The sequence below is a fragment of the Microcaecilia unicolor genome, chromosome 1 (genome assembly GCF_901765095.1).
Source record: "Microcaecilia unicolor chromosome 1, aMicUni1.1, whole genome shotgun sequence".
Taxonomy (NCBI): domain Eukaryota; kingdom Metazoa; phylum Chordata; class Amphibia; order Gymnophiona; family Siphonopidae; genus Microcaecilia; species Microcaecilia unicolor.
The window spans coordinates 137,064,826-137,091,699 of record NC_044031.1 but is presented as its reverse complement, the minus strand read 5'-3'; the positions used below and the strand labels follow the sequence as shown (position 1 = coordinate 137,091,699).

The 26,874-nt window shown below is 42.3% G+C and overlaps 1 protein-coding gene across 6 annotated transcripts in view; it reads right to left on the bottom strand.

Annotated features, from left to right (window-relative positions):
• DYNC1I1 (dynein cytoplasmic 1 intermediate chain 1) overlaps window positions 1-26,874 on the bottom strand; it is a 548,409-nt gene that overhangs the window by 251,432 nt on the left and 270,103 nt on the right. For all 6 annotated transcript variants that reach the window (XM_030200752.1, XM_030200770.1, XM_030200797.1 and 3 more), the window contains one exon: window positions 8,991-9,116. In XM_030200752.1, coding sequence (XP_030056612.1) covers window positions 8,991-9,116 — 126 coding nt within the window. The remainder of the gene's footprint in view (window positions 1-8,990; window positions 9,117-26,874) is intronic.

Below are 26,874 nucleotides of genomic sequence, written 5' to 3'. Positions count from 1 at the left end.
GTTGACGGTCTGTGTTTTCCGTATGGGTGGTATAATGGTGTATTAGTGTTTGCCCAGTGTAATATTTACAGTGCTGCCTTTTCATGCATAATGTTACTTCACTAATGTGACCATTTCATTTTGGGATTCTCCATGGATGGAAATAGCAGTGTTTAATAATTGATAACACTTTTGAATAGTATACATTGGTTAATATATGCTTTGAACAACCACTTTATTCTTTGACATATGATACATATCTAATATCTAAATTTAATAAAAGGTATTAATTGTGACTATTTTACTTATTTTTTTTCTGTGTGTTGACAGAAAAGTATGGATATAAGTCCCACCCCTGGCCCCATCCCTAAACCCGCCCCCTTTAGCCTCCCCAAACAGTTGGGCCACCGACCACCTATGGAGGAAGTGTTGAGGCCCACAGGGCTGGTGCTAGACATTTAGGGGCCCAGGGCAGAAACCGTGGAGGGGGCCCAAAAGCTGGCCTTCAGCTTATACCTCCTTTAGCTTGAGGAAGGTTTGGGACCCCTATGGTATATGGGGGCCCAGGGCAAATGCCCTGTTCGCCAGCCCCTAACGCCAGCCCTGGAGGCCCGGGGACAGGGGAATATTTCAGGGAGTGAGAGCTGAGATCAGAGGGGTGCTGGTGGGGATTGGATGTCAGAGAAGACAGCCTCCGCATCTCGACCGACAGCAGCCATGCTAACTGACTGCCGAAAGAGTGGTTGCACTTACTGCCTCCTCTTCAGGTGCCAGTAAATTCAGCAACAATATTGGTAGTCGTGATAGCTAGAGCATGATAATGATCTGCACTCTAACCGTGACAGCAGGCCACTCCTCTGCTCTGCCCCCAGTCAGACTCTCTTCAATGTTAAGCAAGTGGCACATGTTTTGTTTTTTTAATGAGCTGGCAGGTTTAATAGCACATTAGACTTTAGCACAGGTCTGCACTAATATCTACTGTGTGATAAAACGTGTGGTAGTTGCTTGACACATCTTTATAAAAAAGCCTCACAGTTGCTAATCAAATTGGGATATAATAGCAGGATATAAATGACCTGGATGTTCGTCAGGGAGAGTGTACATGCATGTTAAGTATAGAATCTGTTTTAGTAGCAACATAATGATAAAAATCAGCATTTAGATAAACTGGAGTCTGTGCTTGTGCTGATGGTATTGCTGGTCCTGTTCAGCACATTTGATCATATTGATCATGGGATTTGGCTGGACAGATAGAAGCAACTTGGTTTCACTGGGAATGTTTGGAAATGGATTCACTCATTTCTTTTTGGCAGATCATATATGGAAGGATGATGAATATTCCATTCATGTTGGAGTATGGTGCACCCCGAGGTTTAACCTTATCCTTCATTATTTAATATTTTCCATATCCTTTTGGAGCCCTTGTTTGTTCATTGACTAAGTAGGCTAAGAAGGCAATATTAGAACTGGATGTAATGACAGCAGTTTTATATGGAGACATCTAGGTTAAGAGGGCAAGTAGGTGCCTACTTAGGAGCTATTTTATAAAGACCCAGCAGAAATTGCAGCTACATTTCAGGTACAGACAATTACACTTGCGTAGGTGATTTAAATAAAAAAAATTGACTACACCAACACAGGTAACTCATGCGGCGGTAGATAACATATGTATGCACTGGATTTATGTGTTTAAAGAGGTGATTTAAATATGCACATAAATTATAATATTTTATAATCTATGCATATACTTGCATACTCCACCCACATTCCACCACAACTCTGCCCATACACAGCAAACAGCAAGTATGTGCTATCATGTCAACGCATATAGGTTTACAGTGGTTGCGGTTTTAAAACAGGCCATTTAAGCTCTATTTCTAAAAAGCTTTCAGCATCTGTGGATGCTAAGGTTTTTTTTTAATGCTAGGCGCAGTGTTTAAATAAAAATAACTGTATCCAGCCTATCTGTATAGCGGTGATAATCAATTCGTTATCTGGCAACTTATCTGGATAAATTTAGGATAGTTATTTTGTTCTGTCCCAACACTATCTGGATAGCACCAAGGTTGTCTGTAACAAGTTTCAGAGACATTAGTAAGTATAGCAGAGCAGAGGAGTAGCCTATTGGTTAGAGCAGCAGGCTGGGACCTGGAAGACTTAAGTTCAAAATCACACAATGGCTTCTTATAGCCTTGGGCAAGTCACTTAATCCTCCTTGCCTCAGGAAAAGACAGTGGTAAATTACTCCTCTATCATGCCAAGAAAAACACGAGGGGGGGGGGGGGTCACTCCTGTGCTCACAGAAGTCAACCCTGACTCAAAGGCACATCTGGGTCTGGATTCTGTATAGTGCTGCTAAAAATCAACAGATAGTACCAACTAGAGCAATTCTTTGGATAATTCAAGATAATTGCCTTTGAATATCAAGGCCAGAGATTTTAGAGAGGGTAAATACAGTACATGTATATTTCCCATGAAAAATTGCTGCTTATACCTGGGGCAGGCATACATGTACTGTATGTGAGCTGGGGTTATACATGTAGAGCATTTTACAAAAGTATACATGTAAATCCCGAACTCTGCCCTCGGAAATGCCTACTTTACACAAGTATAAAACTATTCATAGGATTGCTCTCTACATATATTTTTATAAATGTATATGGTGGTAAGTTTTGCATAATGCTTTCATTATGTGTAAAATCAACTTTTATACACATAAGCCCTTTCTAAAATTGCCTTCTTTCTATAGCAGATGATATATAGCTAGGAAATAATTCAATATGAGCTGTAGGTGTGTTGAATAGATGTTTGAAAAGTCTTGTTACTTGGTTGGAAAATTGTGGGTTGGTGATAAACCATCAGAAATCCTAGGAGCTTTGTGTTGAAGAGTTAATTGGAAAGATATGACTGAAAGATCTATGATATGAGAGTATCCAAGGAAAAAAATTAAGAATATAAGCATTAGATTGGATAGCTCTCTCTGACATCTGTGATGTTGACCCTATGTATTGGTAAAAAAATATGTGACCTGCTAAGTGAAAAGGTGCCAAAAGTGGGGTCACAATAGCAGAGATAAAGGCTCTAAAAGATTAGAGGGATAAATTTCGGCAACTTTTGTTTTTGAAATGTTTTTTAATCTATACATTTTTAATTGTAAAATTTATATAACAAAACAATCATAATGAAGCACTTCACGGCATCAGCAGTAAACAAATCCATCCTAATCTTCCCCCTCCCCCTTCCAAGTACCACCAAACCTCCCCGTGCCCACAAAATCTCCAATAAACCCCCAACCCCCTATCTACCGCCCCCCTCTTCAACCTCCTCCCTTCCTACCCCCCTCCCTCCCTATGCTATTACCCACTCACTTCAAGGTCTGGGTATAACATAGAGTCCAAGAAAACAGCAAGGCAGACGATCCGCAAACTCCAAGATGGAAAACAACAGAGCAGATCAGTGGAAAATCAACATGAATTTATTAATAAAACATTAAAAAGCCCGACACAGGCCGCGTTTCGCCCAATAGGGCTGTGTCAGGGGCTACTCAAAGATCTTTATTGCCAATATTGGAAACTGTATAACCCAGTTGTCATAAATGTATGGGAGACAACGATTATATCCTTTTAAGCGCTAGGCAAAAAACAGCTGATGGCCCCACATGCAGGAGCTGACATGGCAATAAAGATCTTTGAGTAGCCCCTGACGCAGCCCTATTGGGCGAAACACGGCCTGTGTCGGGCTTTTTAATGTTTTATTAATATATTCATGTTGATTTTCCACTGATCTGCTCTGTTGTTTTCCATCTGGGTATAACATAGCCAAATGGGTCCATTCATCCAATATAGGATCATAACATCCCTTAAGTCGATCAGTCAGAATGACCAAGTCTCTAAGATAAGCCACTTTTATCAGCCAGTCCAGTTCAGTGGGCCCAGATGTTTGTTTCCAAAATGCTGCAATAACACATTTAGCTGCTGCCAGACATAGTCTTTTAAGTTTAACCTGCCATCGATGGCCCACTGCATTGTTCAATCCTAGGAGACAAGCTCAGGGTGTAAGCGGAAAAGTTGTGCCAAAAATTCGGATTAGTCCTTGCGCCACTCAAGACCAATATTGTTGTACAAGTGCACATTCCCACCAAATATAATAAAATGTACCCTTATCTTGCATACATTGCCAACAAATGGCTTTCACACTATTAGGAAACATAGCTTTTAGCTTCACAGCAGTATAATACCAGTGGGTGATTACCTTATATGCATTTTCATTAATCAAAACACAATAGACAACTTGTGTATTTCCCTAAACACTTACTACCAATCACTCTGAGAAAGTTCATGGCCTAAATCCCAATCCCATTGAATTGTTTTTGAAATTTGATCAGTCTACAACTTCCTATGGATTACAGAGATAAAGATGTTTTAAATTTGATATTTTTCAAATGCATTTTTCTGAAAAACATACTTTTAAAAATTGATACATGTTTCTCATTTTTTAAAGATGTAATTAGTCTATGCCTGAAGCTCAAACTTTACAGGATTATGTAGTTGATATCCCTCTATCTTGTGATATAAATAAGTCACTTACCCCACTTTTGGTACCTTTTTCACTCAGCAGGTCATAAATATTTGTGGGTTAGTACCTGCTTTTGCAAAATTTAGCTCTTAGTTAAAATTTAACATCCTTAGTTAAATTTTCAAACAGAAAATCTTGTGCATTGCTACACCATGGAACCTTCAGTGTATAAGAAAATTTTTATAAAGTCTCTTTGCAGAAAATTAAAGGACCAGTGACATGAAATGGAGGCCTCCCCAGGGGTTTGGGGGGGGGGGGGGGAATCTCTGATCCCTGGTGGCCACCATGGCAGAGGTGGACATATCTATGTGCATTCACTTACACTTGTTAGAACAGAAACCAGGATTGAGATTTAGCCATTCTCAGAATATAATCACTTCAAAAGAGACAGAAGTGAAAAGAGTTAAATACTGGACTCAGTAGGGATAATTCTATAGAGAAGACGCCAAGAATGAAAGCAGAAATGTATTTTTGCTTTGAAAACTGGTGAAAGACTATGGGTGAAAATTACCTGCAGTCTTGGCAGCGGTGAAGGGATCCTGAAAACTGCCTCCTTATACAATGATTTGAGTGTAACACAGAGAATATGTGAATCATTATTTTTATGTATTCATTTAATCTACTATTCACCCTAAGGCTTGACGTAAAGGACAGAAAATACAGAAAGATCTAATAACAGAAGAACAGTGACAAGCTAAAAACAAACCTGGTACAAGCAAAGACAATACACAGAACTACCCCTCTCCTACCCCCACCTCCTCAAAAATCAAACAAAAAGACACAGTTAACATATAAATAATCAACTGGGGAATATGAGCTGGACTATGTAAAAGCTGTAGTAAAACGTCAAGGCTTCCACTGCTTTCTAAACAGTTGGGGGCCATTTTACAAGCACTGATGCATACTTACCACAGCTTAAAATGTCATATCTGGGGGTGCGCTGAGGCATCCTGCAGTAAATTGCAAATATGTGTGCGTTACTCACACACTAAAAAATATATATATTTTTTTTATCTGAGAGGGTGTGTCTGGGTGGGGGCGGAGAGTGAGAGGGGCATGTTTCGATTTGGACGTCCATGCAAAATGTCCCGATCCAGGGGAGGGGAAACCCGTATTTTCGAAACAAGATGGTCATCCATCTTTCGTTTCGAAAATACCGTCAGAGACGTCCAAATCCTTAAATTTGGTCATCCTTAGAGGGACGTCCCTAGAAGAGGTCGTTTCTGATTTTCAGCGATTTACAAAACCAAGGACGTCCATCTCAGAAACAACCAAATGCAAGCCATTTGGACATGGGAGGAGCCAGCATTTGTAGTGCACTGGTCCCCCTGACATGCCAGGACACCAGCTGGGCACCCTAGGGGGCACTGCAGTGGACTTCATAAATTGCTCCCAGGTACATAGCTCCCTTACCTTCTGTGCTGAACCCCCCAAAACCCACTACCCACAACGGTACACCACTACTATAGCCCTTACAGGTGAGGGGGGCACCTAGATGTGGGCACAGTGGGTTTCTAATGGGTTTTGGAGGGCTCCTGCCAGTGCCAGCTGCCAGTGTGGTAATGCAGACATAGCCCATTCACTTTTGCGGCTGCCGCTAGCGTGGCTTTGTAAACAAGGGGGTATATCTTCAGTGTTACTGATTGTAAATCAGGTAGTACTCATGTAGAGTTGGTTTATGGAATACATAAATATTGTGAAGCAGAAGTGTATAGGGCCGCAGATGGAATCAGAAGGTGGAGCCAAATATAAAAGAAGCACCTGTATTCAATGACCCGACATGGTCCGTGTTGCGGCAAATGCCTGTGTCGGGTGTTAGTTGACAATCACAGCAAGATCTGTCTTCCTTTGAAGGTCTTCACTACATAACAAAAGGATACCAAAAGTAAATTCTTCGCATGTCTGTAATGAACAGACAGAGCTGTAGAAGATGACTATGAAGTATTAGGCATTGTTCTGGGTTGGTTTATGCTGCTTGTGTGTGGCCACTGCTTGTGTGTGTTGTCTTGCCTGAATGTTGCTTTGTGGAGGGTACTGTCTATGGCTGTGGGCTCTAGATAGGCGATGAGGGCTTGATTCCCACTGCAGCTCCTTCTGATTTTTGTTTCTTTTGATCACCTTAGCTTGGACAATGTGCTAGGTAGCTGTATTTGACATGCTGGCCTACTTGTTGTTGCTTGCAACAGGGTGCTGTGGCCCAACCTCCTTCCACCCCCCACCCCCCACTGATATGTCATCTTTTTTGGAAGGTTTGCCTGCAATAACCTTTTGGGAATATGTGGGGTCCTGGGCAAACTGTATTGAGGGATTCTGCATACTCTGGGCTTGATGGAGGGGATGGCTGCTATGGGGGTGCTATGTTGCTGTTACTCACGTTTGACTCGGAGACGTCCCCTCATGTGCCTGATGAGAACTGGGTCCTCCCTCTGGATCCAGCAGAAACAGCACCTCCAAATCCCAGTGGACACTAAATTGCCCTGCAAAACACAAACTAGTGGAGATAGGGTTCATGTAGTGGCCCTTGGTAACCGGACAGGTTTTGTATATCCCCTCAGACAACCTGTGATGGTTGAAGCAAGCCAGATAGGGGGCTTGTTAGTGGTCAGAGGTGCTGCCTGGCATTAGGTGAGCAGGGGACTAGTGGATGGTTTGGGAATACTTTTTTTGTGGACATCGGCATTGGGCAGGGTGGTGGTGATGGGCAGTCAGCTATGGAAGGCGTGATCTAGAGTTTCAGGTTCTGCCATATCTCAAAAAAGATATACTGGTATTAGAAAAGGTTCAAAGAAGAGTGACCAAAATGATAGAGGGGATGGAACTGCTCTCATATGAGGAAAGCCTAAAGAGGTTAGGGTTCTTCAGCTTCGAAAAGAGATATTTGAGGGTGGATATGATTGCGGTGTACAAAATCCTGAGTGCTGTGGAGCAGGTGGAGGTGAATCGATTTTTTACTCATTCAAAGAGTAAAAAGATCAGGGGACACTCAGTGAAATTACATGGAAATACCTTTAAAACAAATAAGAGGAAATATTTTTTCAGTCAAAGAATAGTTAAGCTCTGGAACTCTTTGCTGGAGGATGTGGTAACGGTGGTTAGAGTATCTGGGTTTTAAAAAGGTCTGGACAATTTCCAGGAGGAAACAAGATGGATATGGGGAAGCCACTGTTTGCCCTAGGATTGGTAGCATGGAGTGGTGCTAGGAATTGGGTTTCTGCCAGGTACTTGTGACCTGGTTTGGCCACTGCTGGAAGCAGGATACTGGACTAGATGGACCATTGGTCTAACCTAGTATGGCTTCTTATGAGCTGCTACTACTGTTCATATATGTAAGTAGGTGTGGACCAGCAGCATTGACAGAGATGGCTAGTTACTGAGTTCAAGGCTGGAGATTTTGTGAGCAGACCTGGTTTAGACCTTACATTCCAAAGCAAAGTGGGATTAGAAGTGCCTGATGCTGCCCATTGAAATCAGTGCTGCAAGTCCCATAAGGCACCAAGATGGGATGGTGATAGATCCAGGACTGTCCCAAAATATGCAGTCTGGAACTGAGTGACTTGGCATCTTTGCATAGGTGGGGGAGTGTCAGAGATGTGCAGGCTTTTATTACATACTTGGATGGGGGGGGGGCATCTGGACATGGGGGACATGTTCTGGCATTTTCTGCAGGCGAGGAGGCCTGATGCCTTTCCCAGCAACTCAGTGCATGTGACCCTGCCAAGGTGTGGTGCTTGCACATAGCTGATGTTGGGTTCCTAACAGCAATGAAGACAACTCACCTTGCCAAGGTCCTGTGAATGAGCCTCCAGGTCCTCATGGTGACGTCTGTGGGTGTAGGTGGCAGTGGCTCTTCATATTTCCCTCCTGTGTCTGAGGCACAGGAAAACAAGGAGCTGAGACTCTTCTGTTAAGAAGTTGGGCTCCCTTCTCAGCGACATAGTTGAGGCAATATGGAAATCGCCCTTCCACATGCAGCACCATATATAGAAGTGGTCCAAGTGGAGGAGATGTCCTGATGTTGGCAGACAATGTTTTTTCAGTGCGGGACCACTTCTGCATGTAGACGTTTTCTGAGGGTTATTTTCCATTGGTGGACACGACTATCTGATGATATCTATGTCAATCAGCAGTGTGTCTTTATTGCAGATGTTTTTTGGGGGGTATTTTCGAACACTGACAGACGTCTTTCTTGGCGATCAGTTATACCTGTGCTTTCAGGACATTTTGAGATAGGCATTTATTTTTTCATTTGGATGCCATATCGAAAATGCCCCTCTACCTGAGGAAGATTAGTACCTTCCAGAAATGTGAAAATGCTCCTGCTTGTTCCTCAGCGATGACAGTTCTATTTTAACCCCAGTTCATCATGTATACAGTAGAAAGAAACCACACAAAACCAAATTATAAAATAAGAGATCTATTTCCCCATTGGGGCCTACCTGAGAGTGAAATACATATTCTGGAGTGGTTTTCTTAAACTTCATATTCCAAACTAAGGCTACCCCATCAGGTTCATGGGGAGCATCTTCGTTATTGTTGTATGAGGCGACTATCAGCTCAGGGTACTAAATGAAGAGAGCACAGGATTAAGTTACTCAGCATGTTTCACAGAAGATTTCAGTTTGCTTTTAAGAGAACATGGAAACATGCACAAGAATATTTCCTTCCCCGTTTATAATTTCAGTCACATTATATTATTGAAAGGAATGCATTGCATGTTGTGGTTCTTTTACAGTATGAATATGTGATTGCACAAATCACAGTGCGAAACTGCAAAGAGGTAACTTTTTGTTTTTAAGCTTGATTTCACCTATGCAAACTGTTATGGGCCACTGGGAGACTAATATGAAAGAAGAATTTGTAGGTTGCAATGTTCAAAAACATACATATTAAAATTATTATGACTGATTAATTTTCCCTAATGATTCAGTACTTAAGAAGGATGTCAGAATGGCTTCCATTTTTCTACAGAACAGTTGCAGAACTTTCCACCATATCAAAGGCTTTATAATTTTGTACCAAAATTCTGAGATCTTAAAACTGCAACTATTGATGGGTGAATCTCCTCATAAACACAGTTAATAAATCCTAATGAATGAACAAATATTTAATTTAATAAATCTACAGTTGTGATAAAATTAACTTCACCCAACACAGGGCACAGAGAAGCATAACCTACACAGAGTGGCACCAGTCTGGTTGCCTTGTTGAGCAGACTGGATGGACCAAACAGGTCTTTATCTCTTTTCATTTACTGTGTCACATAAGAAATAAATCATATAGGGACATTAAAGCTAATATAATTACATTAAAACAATAAAACACACATATATACAATGAAACAAGTAATAAATAGACTATAAAATATAAAAAGCCTCCCTCAATTGAAAAAAAAAAAAAAGGTTTACATTCTTCATGAAAGTCTGAACATCAGCCTTGAGATGCAGTTTATCCAGTAGAAAGTTCTACAGTACTGGTTCTGCAACAGAAAAAGCATGCAAACACAGGAGGCCTTTTACTAAAGTGCAGTAGGGTTTTGCATTTACAGCAAGTTAACAGAGCAAATGAAGGTGTGGTAAATGCACAGCCTATGTTGTAAATGCAGGGGGAGAGCCCTGTATCTGCCTCCATTTACTGCAAAGGGCAAACAATGCACACAGGACCCTGTTGATGTCTGGGCCCTCTGCTCTATGTACTCATGCATTTAGGAGCCCTTTTACTTAACTGTGGTAGGCCTAACACATGCTAAAACAGCACTACCTCAGGCCATACTGAGGCGTCCCATGGTAGTGTTCTACTTAGCACGTGCTAATCCCACACAAGAAAATAGTTTTTATTTTCCAGCACAGGAGGTGTGTCTGGGGGCGGAGAGTAGGCATGACTTTGCTAATTACCATGCACTACCTAACTAGCATGGGAGTAGTGCGGCAGCCCTTACTGCCACCTAAACAGATGGCAGTAAGGGATCCCGGTAGTAATGGCCATGCGCTAATGGGGAAATTAGCGTGTGGCCATTAAAAAAAAAAAAAAAGAAGACCACAACTGTTTTTCAGCCGCACTAGAAAGTGGCCGGAGTACATGGCAAACCCACTTGCTAATCGCAGCACCGGCCATCTGCTAGCGTGCCTTAGTAAAAGGGCCCTTTAATGCGGCCAGGACATGCGAAGGGGCATAATCGAAAGGGATGTCCTCGTTTCGATTTGGACATCCTCGCAAAAAGTCCCCATTCAGGGGCAGGGAAACCCGTATTTTCGAAACAAGATGGAAGTCCATCGTTCGTTTTGATAATACGGTCAGGGACGCCCAAATCCTGAAATTTGGTGGTCCTTAGAGATGGTCGACCCTAGACTTGGTAGTTTCTGATTTTCGGTGATAATGGAAACCAAGGATGTCCATCAGAAATGACCAAATCCAAGCCCTTTGGTCGTGGGAGGAACCAGCATTTGTAGTGCACTGGTCCCCCTGACATGCCAAGACAAAAACTGGGCACCCTTGGGGGCACTGCAGTGGATTTCATAAATTGCCCCCAGGTACATAGCTCCCTTACCTGCCCATGTCCCGCCCAAACATACGCCTTCTTGCAGTTGTGCACTATGGGACCCTTTTACTAAGTTGTGGTAAAAGAGGCCCTTTTGCCACACGCTGAGGCCCCTTTTACTACAGCGGGTAAAAAGGCTGAAAAAAAATGGCCATGCGGTAAGACCGGGTAAAAAGGCCAAAAAAAGAAATGGTCATGCAGTAAGTCTACACTTACTGCGTGGCCATGTGGAGGGGGGGGAGCACTTACCACCACCCACTGAAGTGGCGGTAAGGGCTCCTGTGCTAACCTGGTGGTAACTGGGCAGTGCGTGGCACTGCCCGATTACCCCGCTGGGAAACTGCTGCACTAAAAAATAGGGACCTATTTTTTTTTAATTTTATTTTTACAATTTACAATAATTGCAAGACTAAATCTTGCTTGGCAAAGATGATTAACAAAGGAAGAGAAAAATTAACAAAGAAAGTAATTCCATAATTCTCATCTTACATTGAAATGATAAAACATCAAAGGATAACATATGTTACTTAGAGAAAATAGGTTTACAATATAAGATGACATTTTAAATCACATTAAATCATTCTATAGTTCACAATATGGGAGGCAAACCAAAATATTCAGGAAATTGTAAAGAATAAATTACAAATTCTTTCTATAAGGAACTAGGGAATGAGAGGGAATTCTAGGAGTTCCTAATTAATCACGGAGTTGATGTAATTATTTGTCTTAACTGTGCAGAAGGCAAATAGGGACCTATTTTTCCCAGCACTGGAAATGCCAGGCACTGAGGGTGGAAGTACCACTGGCAACTGCGTTGGGCTGATGGTAGTTCCAGATTGCCACGTGGTAAGCCCACAGTAGGCTTACTGCTGCTTAATAAAAGGGCCCCTATAGCACTTATGCACATCCTTACAGAATAGCGCTTAGGGAGCTACATACATAAGTGCCACCTTTGCCTGCTTTTACACGTGCAAACGGGCACATAACTTGTGAACACCTATTCTGGAATTGCCTTTTAGATGCCTACCTGTAGCCTAAAATCTTAAGGAATGTATTTACCAAGAATCTGACATGGGGGGGGGGGGGCCCTTTTACTAAGCTGCGTAGATGCCTATGCACACCCAACGCATGTACTGTCCGGCTACTGCATGGCCCTTGCAGTAATTTCATTTTTGACACGTGTCTGTTACGCGTGCCGGAAAATATTTTTATTTTCTGTCGCGCAGGCGGTAATCGTGTGGTAATCGGCATCTTATGCGCCTAGACCATTACTGTCCGGTTACCGCGTGAGACCTTACCAGCTAGGTCAATGGCTGGTGGTAAGGTCTCAGACCCAAAATGGACACGCGATAATTTTCATTTTGCCACACGTCCATTTTTGGCAAAAATTTTAAAAAGGCATTTTTTACAGGTGCGTTGAAAAATGATTCCGCGCTCACCCAAACACACGTCTACTCTACCGCAGGCCATTTTTCAGTGCACCTTATTAAAAGGGCCCCATAGCAATTTAATAAAGTGGCAAAAACAACTATGGATCAGGGCCTTGCAGTTACTCTACATTAAAATTCTACACTTCTTTACCTATTTGAGCTCTTTACATACAAACAAGGTTTTAAGCAGAAAATGATGATTATTCAAAGAACAGATCATAACATTCCATTTACATTCCCCTATTCATGGCATGAAGGATCCCACTTATAATTAACTTTAAATTCAAAGTATTTTGTTTATAGTATTTTTTCTAACTGTTATAATCACTGATAATTTAGACATCGTCAGCATGCCCGAGAGAAGATGTGCTAAGCTCCCACAGACAAAACAAAAATACAATAATGGAGTTGAAAAATGTTATTATACATTTCAGTACAAATTCCCACTTCATCAAGGTAAAAAAAAAAAATCCACAGGAAGAAAATTGTACAGGCAGGCATTGGCCAAAAGCCCTCTTAAATTTAGTTCTTGAAGGCAAAAACCCTGTTAAGTACTGTGGACAGAAGTTTTTATCATATCTTTTTTTTTTTCCTGTTGAAGCTTTTTCCTTCCAAATATTTAAAAAAATTAAGGGGTTCAGCTGTGCTAAAAGGTGCCCTGTTTTATGACTAACGTGTGGGTTTCACTGCACGCTGAGGTTTTTCACGTCTTCAATTAATGGACACTCACTAATTTCCTAATGATCATTAGCCACGTGAGCCCTTGCTATTTACTAGGCGGTAAGGACTCACGTGCTAACCACGCACTAATTGGTTGACACATGGCAATGTAGCTGCGCTAACCAATTAGCGCTGGGCATGCCTACTCTCTGCTTCCAAACATACCCCTAGTGTTAAAAAATACAAAGTTACAAAATACAAAGGATTATTTTATAAAAAGGTACCTATGTGTGAAGGGCAAATAAACCTGTTTTATAATAACACATATGTGCCTGTCACTATAAAATACTAGCACAAATCTTTGTAATAGGTTGCTGGGCGTGGCTCAGCCTCTAGGGCTATCCGCCCTTCTCAGCAGCCTTTAGCATACAAGTCTTGTTCAATAAAGAAACAAACAAAAAAACACATCAGGATCAAATACAAACTTTTCCCTTTTATTGTTCTCTCATTCAGCTTGGGAGAACTCAGCCCAGGCTTCAGCCGCTGGTTCCCCTTTTCGGTTTCCTGGGGCGGAGCGGCTCCAAAAGAAAGAAACTCTAATTCAGTCCCACCCGGGCTTGTTATAACCCAGGCACCATACAGCCTGGTGTTCAAAAAAAAAACACCCAAAAACAAAACAGCTCAGGACACCTTGGTTTTTATAAATCCACAGTTCAGGTAACCAAGCTCTCAAAAACAGCCCTATACTTGGCTCTTTAAATCCACAGTTCAGGTAGCCAAGCTCTCTCAGAATGGCAATATAACTTGGCTTTTTTTTTTTTATCCACAGTTCAGGTAGCCAAGCGCTCAAAACAGCACTATACCTTGGCTTTTCAAGTCCACAGTTCCTCTGGCTTTGCGCGGGCTCAAAGCCTGGGGTCCCACCCGCTTGGTCAGACTTTTACTTACTCTTCTGACCTCCTCCCGCTTGACCCCTTTCCTTCTCTGGCCTGCTTAGCCAGTGACTGTCTTACTTCTGTGGCTTTCTCTGGGCCAGAGCTGATACATCCATGGGCTCCTCCAGGGTTTGCTCGGGTACTGTCAGTTCCATGGCCCAAGGCCCAAACTCCTCTTTCTCCTTCTCAGGAGCCCAGTCCATACTCTCCTCGCCCCACCCTCTTCCCAGCTGCTCCTCATTTTCCTCATTAACCCTTTCGGGCTTTTTCTCTTCTTTTTCCCACCTGTTCCACCTCTCTTTCCCCCAGGTTGGAGAATTAGTATTACTCCTTCTCCTGCAGCCCCCTTCTGGTGACTCTTGTGAATGCACCCTGGTTTGTCTCTCTTTTTCCCAAGGTGGCTGCTGGGATTTGTAGTTCTTGCCCCTAAGTTGTCTCTTGGGGAAAAGCGGCCGGTAAGGGAGAATCTCCTCTGTGGCTTTTTGGGGGTTGTAGGATCTGGTTCCCTGTGTTTCTCCCAGGTCCCTATGGTTTTCCACATTCCCTTTACATCTTGCAGAAATAGCACCTACACTGAAACTGCGGACATTCCGTTTGCTCGGAAGCAGCATGGGCGTAGTTTGGGGGGGGTGAAGGGGGGCATTGCCCCCCCCAAACGCAGGGCTGGCGCAACACAGCAGGCAGCTGCTCAGACGGTTCCTCCTTCCCACCCTCAGCTCCCCGACCGACAGCCCTCCTCTCCATTCCTCCCCCCCCCCCATGTTTAACCCTTTTTCTTTCAGTCGCAGCGATGGCAGTGAAGAAGACAACACAGTGGGCTCGCCTCCAGCTTCTCCCTTCCCTTACATAGTGTCCCACCTTCTACAATGATGTATTTCCTGTTTCCGCGAGGGTGGAACACTGTTTCTTCCTATAATACTATTCTCTCCTCTGCTCTAGATACTCTCGCTCCTCCCATTCCCCATTCTGTAAAACGTACCAAACCCCAGCCTTGGCTGACCTCTAGAATCCGCTACCTACGTTCCTGTGCCCACTCTGCCGAACACCTTTGGCTGAAATACCATGCCCATGCTGACTTCATACATTTCAAATTCTTGCTGACCTCCTTCCAGTCTGCTCTTTTACTTGTCAAACAGGACTATTACATCCAGTTGACAAATTCTCTTGGCTCAAACCCTCGACGTCTCTTTGCCACACTGAACTCTCTCCTCAAAGTGCCTTCACCTCCAACCCCCCCCTTCACTTTCCCCCCAGACTCTGGCTGAGTACTTTCATGATAAGGTTCACAAGATTAAACTTGAATTCTCAACCAGGTCACCTTCATCTCTCCTTCCCTTTGTCCATTCTCTCAACCCTCCAACCCCTGCCTCCTTTTCTTCCTTTTCTGAAATCACTGAAGAGGAAACTACACATCTTATTTCCTCCTCGAAACTAACTACCTGTTCCTCTGATCCTATTCCCACCCATCTACTTAACACTATCTCTCCTACTGTCATCCCTTTTATCTGTCATATCCTCAATCTTTCACTGTCCACTGTGACTGTTCCTGATGCCTACAAACATGCCGTAGTCACACCACTTCTTAAACCTTCATGGGACCCTACCTGTCCTTCCAACTATCGCCCCAACTCCCTCCTCCCTTTCCTATCCAAGATACTTGAGCGTGCTGTTCACTGCCGTTGCCTTGACTTTCTTTCATCTCAAGCTATTCTTGATCCACTTCAATCTGGCTTTCGCCCCCTTCATTCAACTGAAACAGCGCTTGCTAAAGTCTCCAATGATCTGTTCCTGGCCAGATCCAAAGGTCTCTATTCTATCCTCATCCTTCTCGAACTATCTGCTGCTTTTGACACTGTTGATCACAGCCTACTCCTTGATACACTGTCCTCACTTGGATTTCAGGGCTCTGTTCTTTCCTGGTTTTCTTCTTATCTCTCCCAGCGTACTTAGTGTATACTCTAGTGGATCCTCCTCCACTTCTATCCCACTGTCAGTTGGTGTACCTCAGGGATATGTCCTGGGACCTCTTCTTTTCTCCATCTATACTTCTTCCCTTGGTACTCTGATCTCATCCCATGGTTTTCAGTATCACCTTTATGCTGATGACTCCCAGATCTACCACTCCACACCAGAAATCTCAGCCGAAATCCAGGCCAAAGTATCAGCCTGCCTGTCTGACATTGCTGCCTGGATGCCTCAGCGCCATCTGAAACTAAATATGACCAAGACTGAACTTCTTATCTTTCCCCCTAAACCAACCTCTCCTCCTCCCCCATTCTCTATTTCTGTGGATAACACTCTCATCCTTCCTGTCTCATCAGCTGGTAACTTTGGGGTCATCTTCGACTCCTCCCTCTCCTTCTCTGCACATATTCAGTAGACTGCTAAAACCTGTCGTTTCTTTCTCTATAATATCACCAAAATTCGCCTTCCTTTCTGAGCACACTACCAGAACCCTAATACACACTCTTATCACCTCTCGCTTAGACTATTGCAACTTGCTTCTCACAGGTTTCCCACTTAGCCATCTCTCTCCTCTTCAATCTGTTCAAAATTCTGCTGCACGACTAATATTCTGCCAGTGTCATTATGCTCATATTAGCCCTCTCCTCAAGTCACTTCACTGGCTTCCTATCCATTTCCGCATACAGTTCAAACTCCTCTTATTGACCTATAAGTGCATTCACTCTGTAGCTCCTCAGTACCTCTCCACTCTCATTTCTCCCTACATTCCTCCCTAGGAACTCCATTCACTGGGTAAATCTCTTTTATCTGCACCCTTCTCCTCCACTGCTAACTCCAGACTCCGTTTCTTTTATCTTTCTGCATCATATGCCTGGAATAGACTTCCTGAGCTGGTACGTCAAGCTCCATCTCTGGCTGTCTTCAAATCTAAGCTAAAAGCCCACCTTTTTGATGTTGCTTTTAACTTCTAACCCTTATTCACTTGTTCAGAACCCTTATTTTATCATCCTCACTTTAATATTCCCTTATCTCTTGTTTGTCCTGTTTGTCTGTCCTAAATAGATTGTAAGCTCTGTTGAGCAGGGACTGTCTCTTCATGTTCAAGTGTACAGCACTGCGTACGTCTAGTATCGCTTTAGAAATGATAAGTAGTAATAGTAGTAATTTATTAATTGGAATATGTCAGCTTTTGGAAATGTGTATCTGTGATATTTTGCATGTACGTTTCAATTTTTCTAGTATTGCTGCATGCTGAGTCTGACTTCTTGAGGTAACTTTCCAGTTCAGTATTTTGCCTTCATATTTTTTGATTTTTAGTTCCTTGTGTCATATCTGTTGTGTCATGTGTTTTTCATGTGTGATTAAGGTGCAGTATTCTGCTAGTGTGTAGTATTTGCAGCCCTTTTTGTTTTTTTCATTAGGTGTTTTAGAGCCCGGTGTAATTACAGTGCTACCTTTCCACGCATAAGGTTGTAGCTCGTCCTGTCCTTGGAATTAGTGCTGTTATGGTTTGGTAAGGTTAAGAGTGTGTTTTTGCACAAGCTTGTGTATAGTGTTTTGCAGTGGAGAGATTGTGTGTTGGTCTTACTGAGGTGGCACCAAAACATCAGAAAGGGTTTTAGAGCCTAAATCATGACACACTACATCTTGAAGAATCTACATATAGAGCTTATGCATTTCTAAGGTCTACATTGGCATAGTATGGGAAAGGGGGTGGGGAAACACTACTAGAGAGGAAGAGGGAGTTCTGGATAAGGAGGAAAGAAGGAAGGAAGGAAGGGAGAAAGAGCTGGCTTATTCGCAAAAAAAAACCAGCTCTTTCTCCCTTCCTTCCTTCCTCCATATTAGCATATTCATTTGCATATCTATATCTATATATATGCAAATGATTATGCAAATATGCCCCATCCCATCCTTTGCCCCCCCCTCCCCGAATGAAACAGTCAAACCACTCCCATGGGGAGCAGATGCCAACCTGAGTTATAAACAGGGCTTTTCTTGTGCCGGTACGCACCAATACAGTGTAACAGCACCTTTTTTTTACCTGCTTTCAGCAGGAGACTCCCGCTTTAGTGGGTCATCTCCCGCACTCCCACAAAAATCAGAGAGTCTCCCACTGAGTGGCTCCATGGGCAAACAGCAGATTTTTTTCTCCCTCACAGAATGGCAGGCAGGCCCAACAATATGTATGTGCCAGCAATTAAGAGGTCACCTGATCTATTGCGCATGCATGTTGTGATGTCAGTGTCCTGCTTTGTGCACTGCACACTGCAGCAACAGAGAGAGAGAGTGAGAGAGAGAGAGAGAGAGAGAGAGAGAGAGAGAGAGCGCGTAAAGTCAGGATCAGGAAAACTGTGCTCACCACTGCTCCCTCCAAGTCTGGCTCCGAAGCTCCTTGCCTGCAGCAGCTGACCAATGGCATCTGCCAACTGCCAAGGCTGCCTCTGCTACAGCACCCCTATCTCCCCCCCCCCTGCAAAACACCAGGTTGAGGCCAGGGCAGCAAGCCCAAGGTTCCAGCACATCCACTGCAAGCCCTAAGAGAAGCACAACACCAGGCACCCCCCCCCCCCCACTGAGGCTCCAGGCAGCACAGAGGACCTTTCTGAGAGAGAGAGCGTGCTGTACACACACTGCTGTGCTACCCCCCCCTCCCCTGACACCAGCACTAGTCACTGCCAGCCCTTCAGAGACTGACCCAGTGTACTGTGACTGCAAGCAAGGTAAGAAGAATGGGCCTGGAGAGGAGGAGGTCTGAGGGAATGAGAACGGACAAGGGGGTGGGGAGGAATTATGCTGGAGAAGTAGACGGGGGATATAGAGGGAACAGGGTGTGCATCAGGGTGTGGGGGGAGAGATTGGGAAGGGCAGGGGAGATGTCAGACCATGGGGAATGGGTAGGAGGGAGGGGAAGGCTGGGCTGACCTAGGCAGGTAGGGGTGGGGGGAAGGGTGGGCTACTGAGATGGATGGAGGGATAGGGAAGGTTAGGGTTGATTCTGGGCTATAGGGATAGATGGTGTTGCATTTTATATTAGTCCTGCTGCTGCCATTTGTGCTTGTGACTGTGTACTGTTTATCCCACACATTCTTGAATTCCATAGGCTTCCTAAATTATTTCTAGTTGCTGTTTTGATCATTGCTGCATGCCGAGCTGAGGATGTCACAGTTTTCCTCACATAAAATTTCATCTGCCTTTTGGATGCCCAGCTCCCCATTCTCAAAAGGTCCTTCAGCATTTCTTCAGTCTAATCATGTTTGAATTTCTGTCATACTGAAATCTGCAGGTTAAAGAGCTTGGAAAATGTTCCTCCATCTAAGCTGCAACCACATCCCCCCAAACCCTGTTCATGATTTGTAAAGCTGGAACAGTCCAGGGTTGAGGATCCTGTCTTTTCTCAGATTCTATCTTTTCTCAGTCACCCAGTCTGCCCATCCATGCCATCTACTCTCCCTTTCCATCTCTTAGACATCCTATGTACTTGACCCAAGCTTTCTGGAATTCAGATACAGTTTTCATCTTCACCACCTCTGCCGGGAGACTGTTCCATGAATTTACAACCCGTTCTGTGAAGAAGTAATTCCTAAGGTTACTTCTGAGTCTATCCCCTTTCACCTTCATCCTATGCCCCCTCATTGCAGAGCTTCCTTTCAATTGAAACAGACTCGCCTCCTGTGCAAGTAGGTATTTAAATGTCTCCCCTCTCCCACCTTTTCTTCCAAAGTATACACGTTGAGATCGTCTGTCCCCATACACTTTATGATGAAGAGCACTGACCATTTTAGTAGCTGCCCTCAGGACTGACTCCATCCTGTTTATATCTTTTTGAAGGGAAGGGTTGATGTCGGGCTAAGAGGATGTATAGAGGGGGTACGTTGTTAAGTACCGGGAGTTAGTGCCTTTATGGACTGTCTGACTAAAATAGAACCTTTTGTCCTGAATCAGGAGTTACATAGTACAGAGTAACATAGTAGGTGACGGCAGAAAAAGACCTGTACGGTCCATCCAGTCTGCCCAACAAGATAAACTCATATGCGCAACTTTATATTTATAACTGACCTTGATTTGTATCTACCATTTTTAGGGCACAGATCGAAGTCTGCTCAGTACTAGCCCCGCCTCCCAACCACCAGTGCTGCCACCCAATCTCCACTAAGCTTCTGAGGATCCATTCCTTCTGAACAGGATTCCTTTATGTTTATCCATAAAAGTTGGTGCTTTTATATGTGAGGTTTGTTAGGTTCTGAGATTTTGATTACATATTGTGTTTCAGTTTTGGCAAGACTGTTCTCCTACTTCCTGGTCTTTGTGCTAATCTGGTTTATGTCATTTGGGTGTACTGGAGCTATAATGGCTTACAGAAAATTTTTAAAATGAAAAAAAAATATCACAAATAATTTTTCATCTCATATATGTAGTAAAAGGAAATTAAATGATAATGAAGAAGAAATCAATGAGCCTGGAGTACTTGCTTCATCGTCATTGTTTTGTATTGAAGAACCAAATAATGATAATCAGTAGCCTACTTATTGGACTTTGGAACAAAAAAAAAAGAATTTTGCCAAAAATATGACTGGCTGTCTATGTCAAAAAGCTGGAATGCTTAGTGTTGAGAAAAAGATGGGAATGAAAACATCAAAAGCGTGGACCGATAATGAAATCACTTATTTTGGTGAAACACAACACTAACAGTTAACATCCCTAAGGAAGAAATTATTTGACCACAAGGAAAGTTCATCTCATAAAGCTGCTTTGAGATTGTTGGCAGAAGCCAACAAAGAACTGCTAAAATCTTTCGCACAGCTTACAAAGTGGTGAAGAAGAAGCAGTCCTTGAAGCCAAAATAGATGTACAGGAACTTAATGGTCTTGACATGGGCCACATACTTCACTCTACAAATGCCTGCATCAACACTGTTAATCATGTTAGTCGTGGAATGAGATAAACATGTTTCAAAAAACTATAAATTCTAAAAGTAAAATATCATTAATGATTGATGAAGGAACAACCCTCAGTCAAAAATTCATATTGATTGTGTATGTATGGGTATTTATCGCAGATTGTGGAATGCCTGCATCTCTGAACTGAATTACAAGACGTAACAGCAAAAGGAATTTTCAGTTCTTTGCTGCTTCATCATATGCAGTCCATTGGTATGACAAGGAAATACCTGCAGGATTATTTGGTTTCAGTTGCTTGTGATTGAGCAAATGTAATGTTGGGGGCTCATGGTGGAGTTAAGAAATTGCTAAAAGACAAATTTCCTTCAATTTTAGTATGGCACTTTGTTAATCACAGATTAGGATTGTTAGTCCATGATGCTGTAAAAGCTCTTTCAGGAATAAATAGATTCATATTATTCATTGATAAGCTGCATGTGCTGTACCATGCTTCACTGAAAAATGGTAGAGAATTAAAAATATGTGCAAATACACTGGAAATTCAGCTTTTGAATACTGGGTGAATATTTTGAGCACTCGCTGGGTAGTGTCTTTTCTAACTGTTTCTACTACAATATGGCAAAATTATGAAGCATTAGTACTTCATTTTGAAGAAGCTAAGAAGGACTGTACCAAAGACAGGAAAGACAGAAACATGTACGAAGGTCTGCTAAGGAAAATTACTTCTGTAGAACTTATGTTAGATTTGGGATTAATGTGTGATGCACTTCAAGAATTATCTGAACTAAGCCTACATTGTAATATGGATCTATAAAGAGTGAAGAGCTAAATTAAAAGTCTCATTTAAATTTTGGAAGGGAGAAAACATCCATTACTGTTGCCAGTAGTCTCATATTGAAAGGGATTGCCCTCCACTGAAAAGATAGGAAAGACGACCCTTCAATATGTCCAGATGTGTTTTATGAAAACCTGAAAATCTGTAGAGTACAGAGACTGCTTGTCGATGAAGAAGCTAATCTACCTAAATGGGCCAAAGTGTTTGATCCCAAACAGTAGCCAGAGGATATCCAGTAGCATTTAACATTTGATGAAACAGAAATAAGAAATGTATTAAAAAGGTTCCACCTGAATGAAAGGGAGATGATTGATGGATTCCAAGAATATCTAAGGGAAAAAATAATTCCAGACAAATTACTGCCTTTAAAGCTTACTCTTGACATCATTCAAATTTCCTCAAGTGTGAAAGAGGTTTTTCACAAATGAACCTTATTGAGACTCCATCAAGATCTTCTTTGTTATTAACCACAATATCAGCACTGATGTTCATCAAACTAGTTGGGCCTCCTCTAGCTCAGTTTGATCCAACAGAATACCTTCAGTCATGGGTGCTCTTTGGGCATTGTTTTGCAACAGACACGAGAAGCAAACAACAGAATCGAGACACTGGACCTATTCCTGGCATGACTCAGATTTGGAGCTTTGTGTGAAAAGGCAATTATTAATATTTTACTTTAAGAATTTACAATTTTTAAAATACATGGTTGACATATGCCTGGAATAGACTTCCTCAGCGGGTACGTCAAGCTCCATCTCTGGCCATCTTCAAATCTAAGCTAAAAGCCCACCTTTTTGATGCTGCTTTTAACTCCTAACCCTTGTTCACTTGTTCAGAACCCTTATTTTATCATTCTCACTTTAATATTCCATTATCTCTTGTTTGCCTGTCCTAATTAGATTGTAAGCTCTGTTGAGCAGGGACTGTCTATTCATGTTCAAGTGTACAGCACTGCGTACGTCTAGTAGCGCTATAGAAATTATAAGAAGTAGTAAGTAGTAGTAGTAGACATCATATTCAACAACATGAGTAGTGGATAAAATTACACACTCTAACACCACTTATTTAAACAAGAAGAATATCTCACATCCTCAGGAGAGTATCAGAATGACAACTTGGACTTTAAACAGGTTATTAGGTCCCTATGGAACATCCCATTCAAAGCCACAACCTACAGTCTCACAGACCTCAATCATTTGCTCTCCTGGGAATTCCATCGGGGCCAAAATAACACTATATTGGGCTCTAGGCAAACATATTCTTGTGGGCCCCCCTACTGGGATTTTCTCTTTCCCCTCCCCCCGATTTAGTTCTTTTTTTCCCCCTCGCCCCTTCTCCCCCCAACATTTCACTTCTCCAGAAGTAGCAGGGAAAGCGCAGTCTCTCGGTGGGCGTTGCGGCAGACATACTTTTTGAGTGAGCAGGAGGACCCTGCAAGCACATGCCTCAAATGGAGAGGCTTAACAGTTAAAGCTGGAAAGCTGCCAAGTTACCCAGTTCCAGGAGGGACATTCTGAACTAGTTCTAGATTTCTGCAACCCTATCCTGGTATATTACAGCACATGAAGCACTGATTTAACTTGGTAGTATCAGGGACTACAGACAGCACACTGAATTGGGATGTAAGTTCAACCACCAGATTGGCCAAAAAGTCTCCCTCCTGGAATTGAGTAACCCAGGCAGCTGCAGCAGTGAGCCAAGAAACAAAGAAGTTGCACAAGCCATTTTCACCCTCTACTGCCTGTGTCTGTGTCAATGTGTCTGAGGTATATATTGTCCCTTGGCACCTCTCGTTTGTACCAGAGGCAGTGTGTGTAAGATGACTGGGGGATTCTTGAGTTGAAGACATGAACCTCAAATGGCAACTTATTGTGACGGATTATGCCCATCTGTGGCTAGACATACAAAATCTGGTCATCTGTAGTAATGATGTTCATCGAAAAATCATTGAGCAAGTTTGCAGTAGACATGAAATGCAAACAATCTGCAGTATATACACTATGAAACAAACCAGATTAGCTAAATTCAGACACCATGGGGCTCATTTTCAAAAGAGAAAAACATCTGAAAAGAGGCATAGAGCAGCATTTGGACGTTTCTCTTGCCAAAACGTCCAAATAGGCATTTTCGAAACCCATTTTCCAGACATTTTTCTATGCAGTTCATCCATATTTCAAGGGGGCATGTTGGGGATGTGTTAAAGGGCAGGATTTGGGCGCTTCTAAGACTCGGACAGTTTTCAGTCAAAATGGAACAAAAATGAAAACATCCAGGACTAAAACTAAGACGTTTTGAGTTGGACATGTTTTAATAATGACTAAACCACAAAAAGTGCAATAAATGTCCAGATGACCTCCTGAAGAAATAAAGGAATGACCTCCCCTTACTCCCCAGGTGGTCACTGGCCTCCTTCCACCCCCCAAAGATGTAAAAGAAACAGTACATACCAGCCTCTATGACAGCCTCAGATGTTATAGTCAGTCCTATCAGAGCAGCAACAGGTCCCTGGAGTCACCTAGTAGTCAGTGCAGTACACTGTGGAGAAGGGGACCCAGGACCATAATTCACTCTGTTACATTTGTGGTGGAATGTATGAGCCCTCCAAAACCCACCAAAAACCAACTGTACCCACATATTGGTGACACCTGCAGCTATAAAGGCTATTGTAGTGGTGTACAGTTGGGTACAGTAGGTTTTTGGTGGATTTTGGAGGGCTCACTATACAATATAAGGGAGCAACAATGAGATGTGTATCTGGGAGCTGTTATGTGAAGTCCACTGCACTCCCCCCTAGGGTGCCCCATTGCTCTGTTGGGGTGTCTGTGTAGCCAGACTTCTAATAATGCTGGCTCCTCCTACATCCCAATGGCTTGATTTTGTGCATTTTTCACTTGGTTGGGTTTTAGTTTTGAAAATGGACCAAAAAAAATAAATAAATGCACAGCGCACATAAACATCTATCTCGCATAACTTGTACAATGTAACCCATAACCAATTTGTAACAACTGTATTCTCATTATTCATATCTTATTGTAAGCCACACTGAGCCCGCAAAGAGGTGGGAAAATGTGGGATACAAATGCAAACAATAAAATAAAATAAAAATCTAGCAAGTGGTCATTAAAAAAAACATAGACGTTTGCTCTTTTGAAAATGGCTATATTTGCTATTCGGATTCTGGACATTTTGAGCAAAACATCCAAAGTCGGACTTAGACGGCATATTGAAAATGCCCCTCTGAACCAAATCATGGTATTAGTCATATTTGGAGCTTCTTGTGAAACTCAGCCAAAGGTATACATATTAAAATTTACTCTGGATTTATATGTAGTCATTTCAGTTCCATGCCTCCCCTTTTATACCTGCCCTCTGTGATGGGATGCATTGAACTATGTATCCATAATGGCAACAGCAGCATAAAGTAATTTGTGGTCAATAATTTTGTATTTGGTGAGGCTCTATCCGTGTTCTATGTGCACATGACTAAGGTGCAGGATTCTGCTGATGACTAGTTTCTGTATAGAACATCTTGCTTGTTATGTTTTCCCAGTAAGAGATGTATTGGAATTCTAGGGACTGGTGTAATATTTTCAGTGATGCCTTTTTATATACTCCATGGCTGGGAAAAGGGGTGTGACTACTGTAGGGGTATGGGTAGTATGGGGTGGAGCCTTATATAATGGCCCCACTGCTAAGGTTGCCCTGTATGAGTACCTTTTTTTCTACAAAAGAAGCACTGATTATAAAACACATGCACAAATCATGACTCTACCAACACTCCACCCAAACCTCTCCCCTGACATGCTTGCTTTAAGGTTCCCTACAAGTTTGCACATAATTGCGCCATGCATACTTTTGAGCATGGGGTAATTGTCTCCTTAGAGGATAATTTTATAACTGTGCACATACAGAAAAACAATGTGCACACTTTCCATTGTCACACACGTGTAAATTTCCAAAACAAACATGCTTCCACTTTGAAAATTATCCCAGGGAATTTATGCATTTACATTTATATCTGCTCTTTCACACGCTCAAATTTTCTGGGTTATTGAAGAGGAAAGTTATCAACGTGGGCTATCATTAAGTTGGGTTATTTTACCACAAGTCATGTTATTTTAGCGCAGGGTCCCATTTATAACTCCCCCCCTTGATCACATGTGCATGGAAACACAAACCCCTCCCCAGCCTCCTCTCTGGAAACACCTCTATTTAGGCTGTGTGCATATATATTTACCCTTAAATGAAGGAGGCAAGCTCATAAAAGCTTCTCTGTGCCAAAGTGCTGCTTTATCCGCAGAAATGCTTTCCAGTTATCCTATCTGAGGGTAATTCTAGGAAGCATTTTCCATATGTAAAACATGTTTTACAAATGGAGTAAGCAAATACACAGATACAAGTATTATGTGGACAAGAACATGTACTTATATGTAGTCGTCATGTAGACATTCCTGGGAGCAGCCTTGAGCAGAGCTGGGGCAGAGTTGTAATATATATGTGTGCATAGAACATACACATATTGTTGTGTCTGCCTTAGAGCAGGTGCAAATTTATGCAAAAGCTTTCTGTACTACTGAGGATTATTATAAAAGCCTCTTTTACAAAGGTACAAAGGCCCCCATATTGTCTTTATAATTAATTGTTGTCTTTTATATTCCATTTTTGCTATCCTACTTCAGAGTGGGTTACAGTAAAGGAAAAAATTACAGAACAAGAAAAATATAATATAAACATATAACAAATCAAACTATTCAAAAGCAATAAGAAATACCTCACCCCTAAAATACTACAGGTCAAGAAAAAACTCATGTTTAAAAACTGCACTAGCAGTAAGCTTTCTCTTATATATTTATTTTGATTTGTAAACTATTTCTATTGAGTGACCCGAGATGATGAACACACATATAAGCTTACAAGCAATAATACTACAAGCCAACCCACCAATAAATGTATTTATTTATTCTAAAATGTCTATTCCGCCTACAACTAGGTGGATCACAAAGCTACATACACAATAAAAAGATAAAAATAAACAAATTGTCAGAACAAAACAATACAT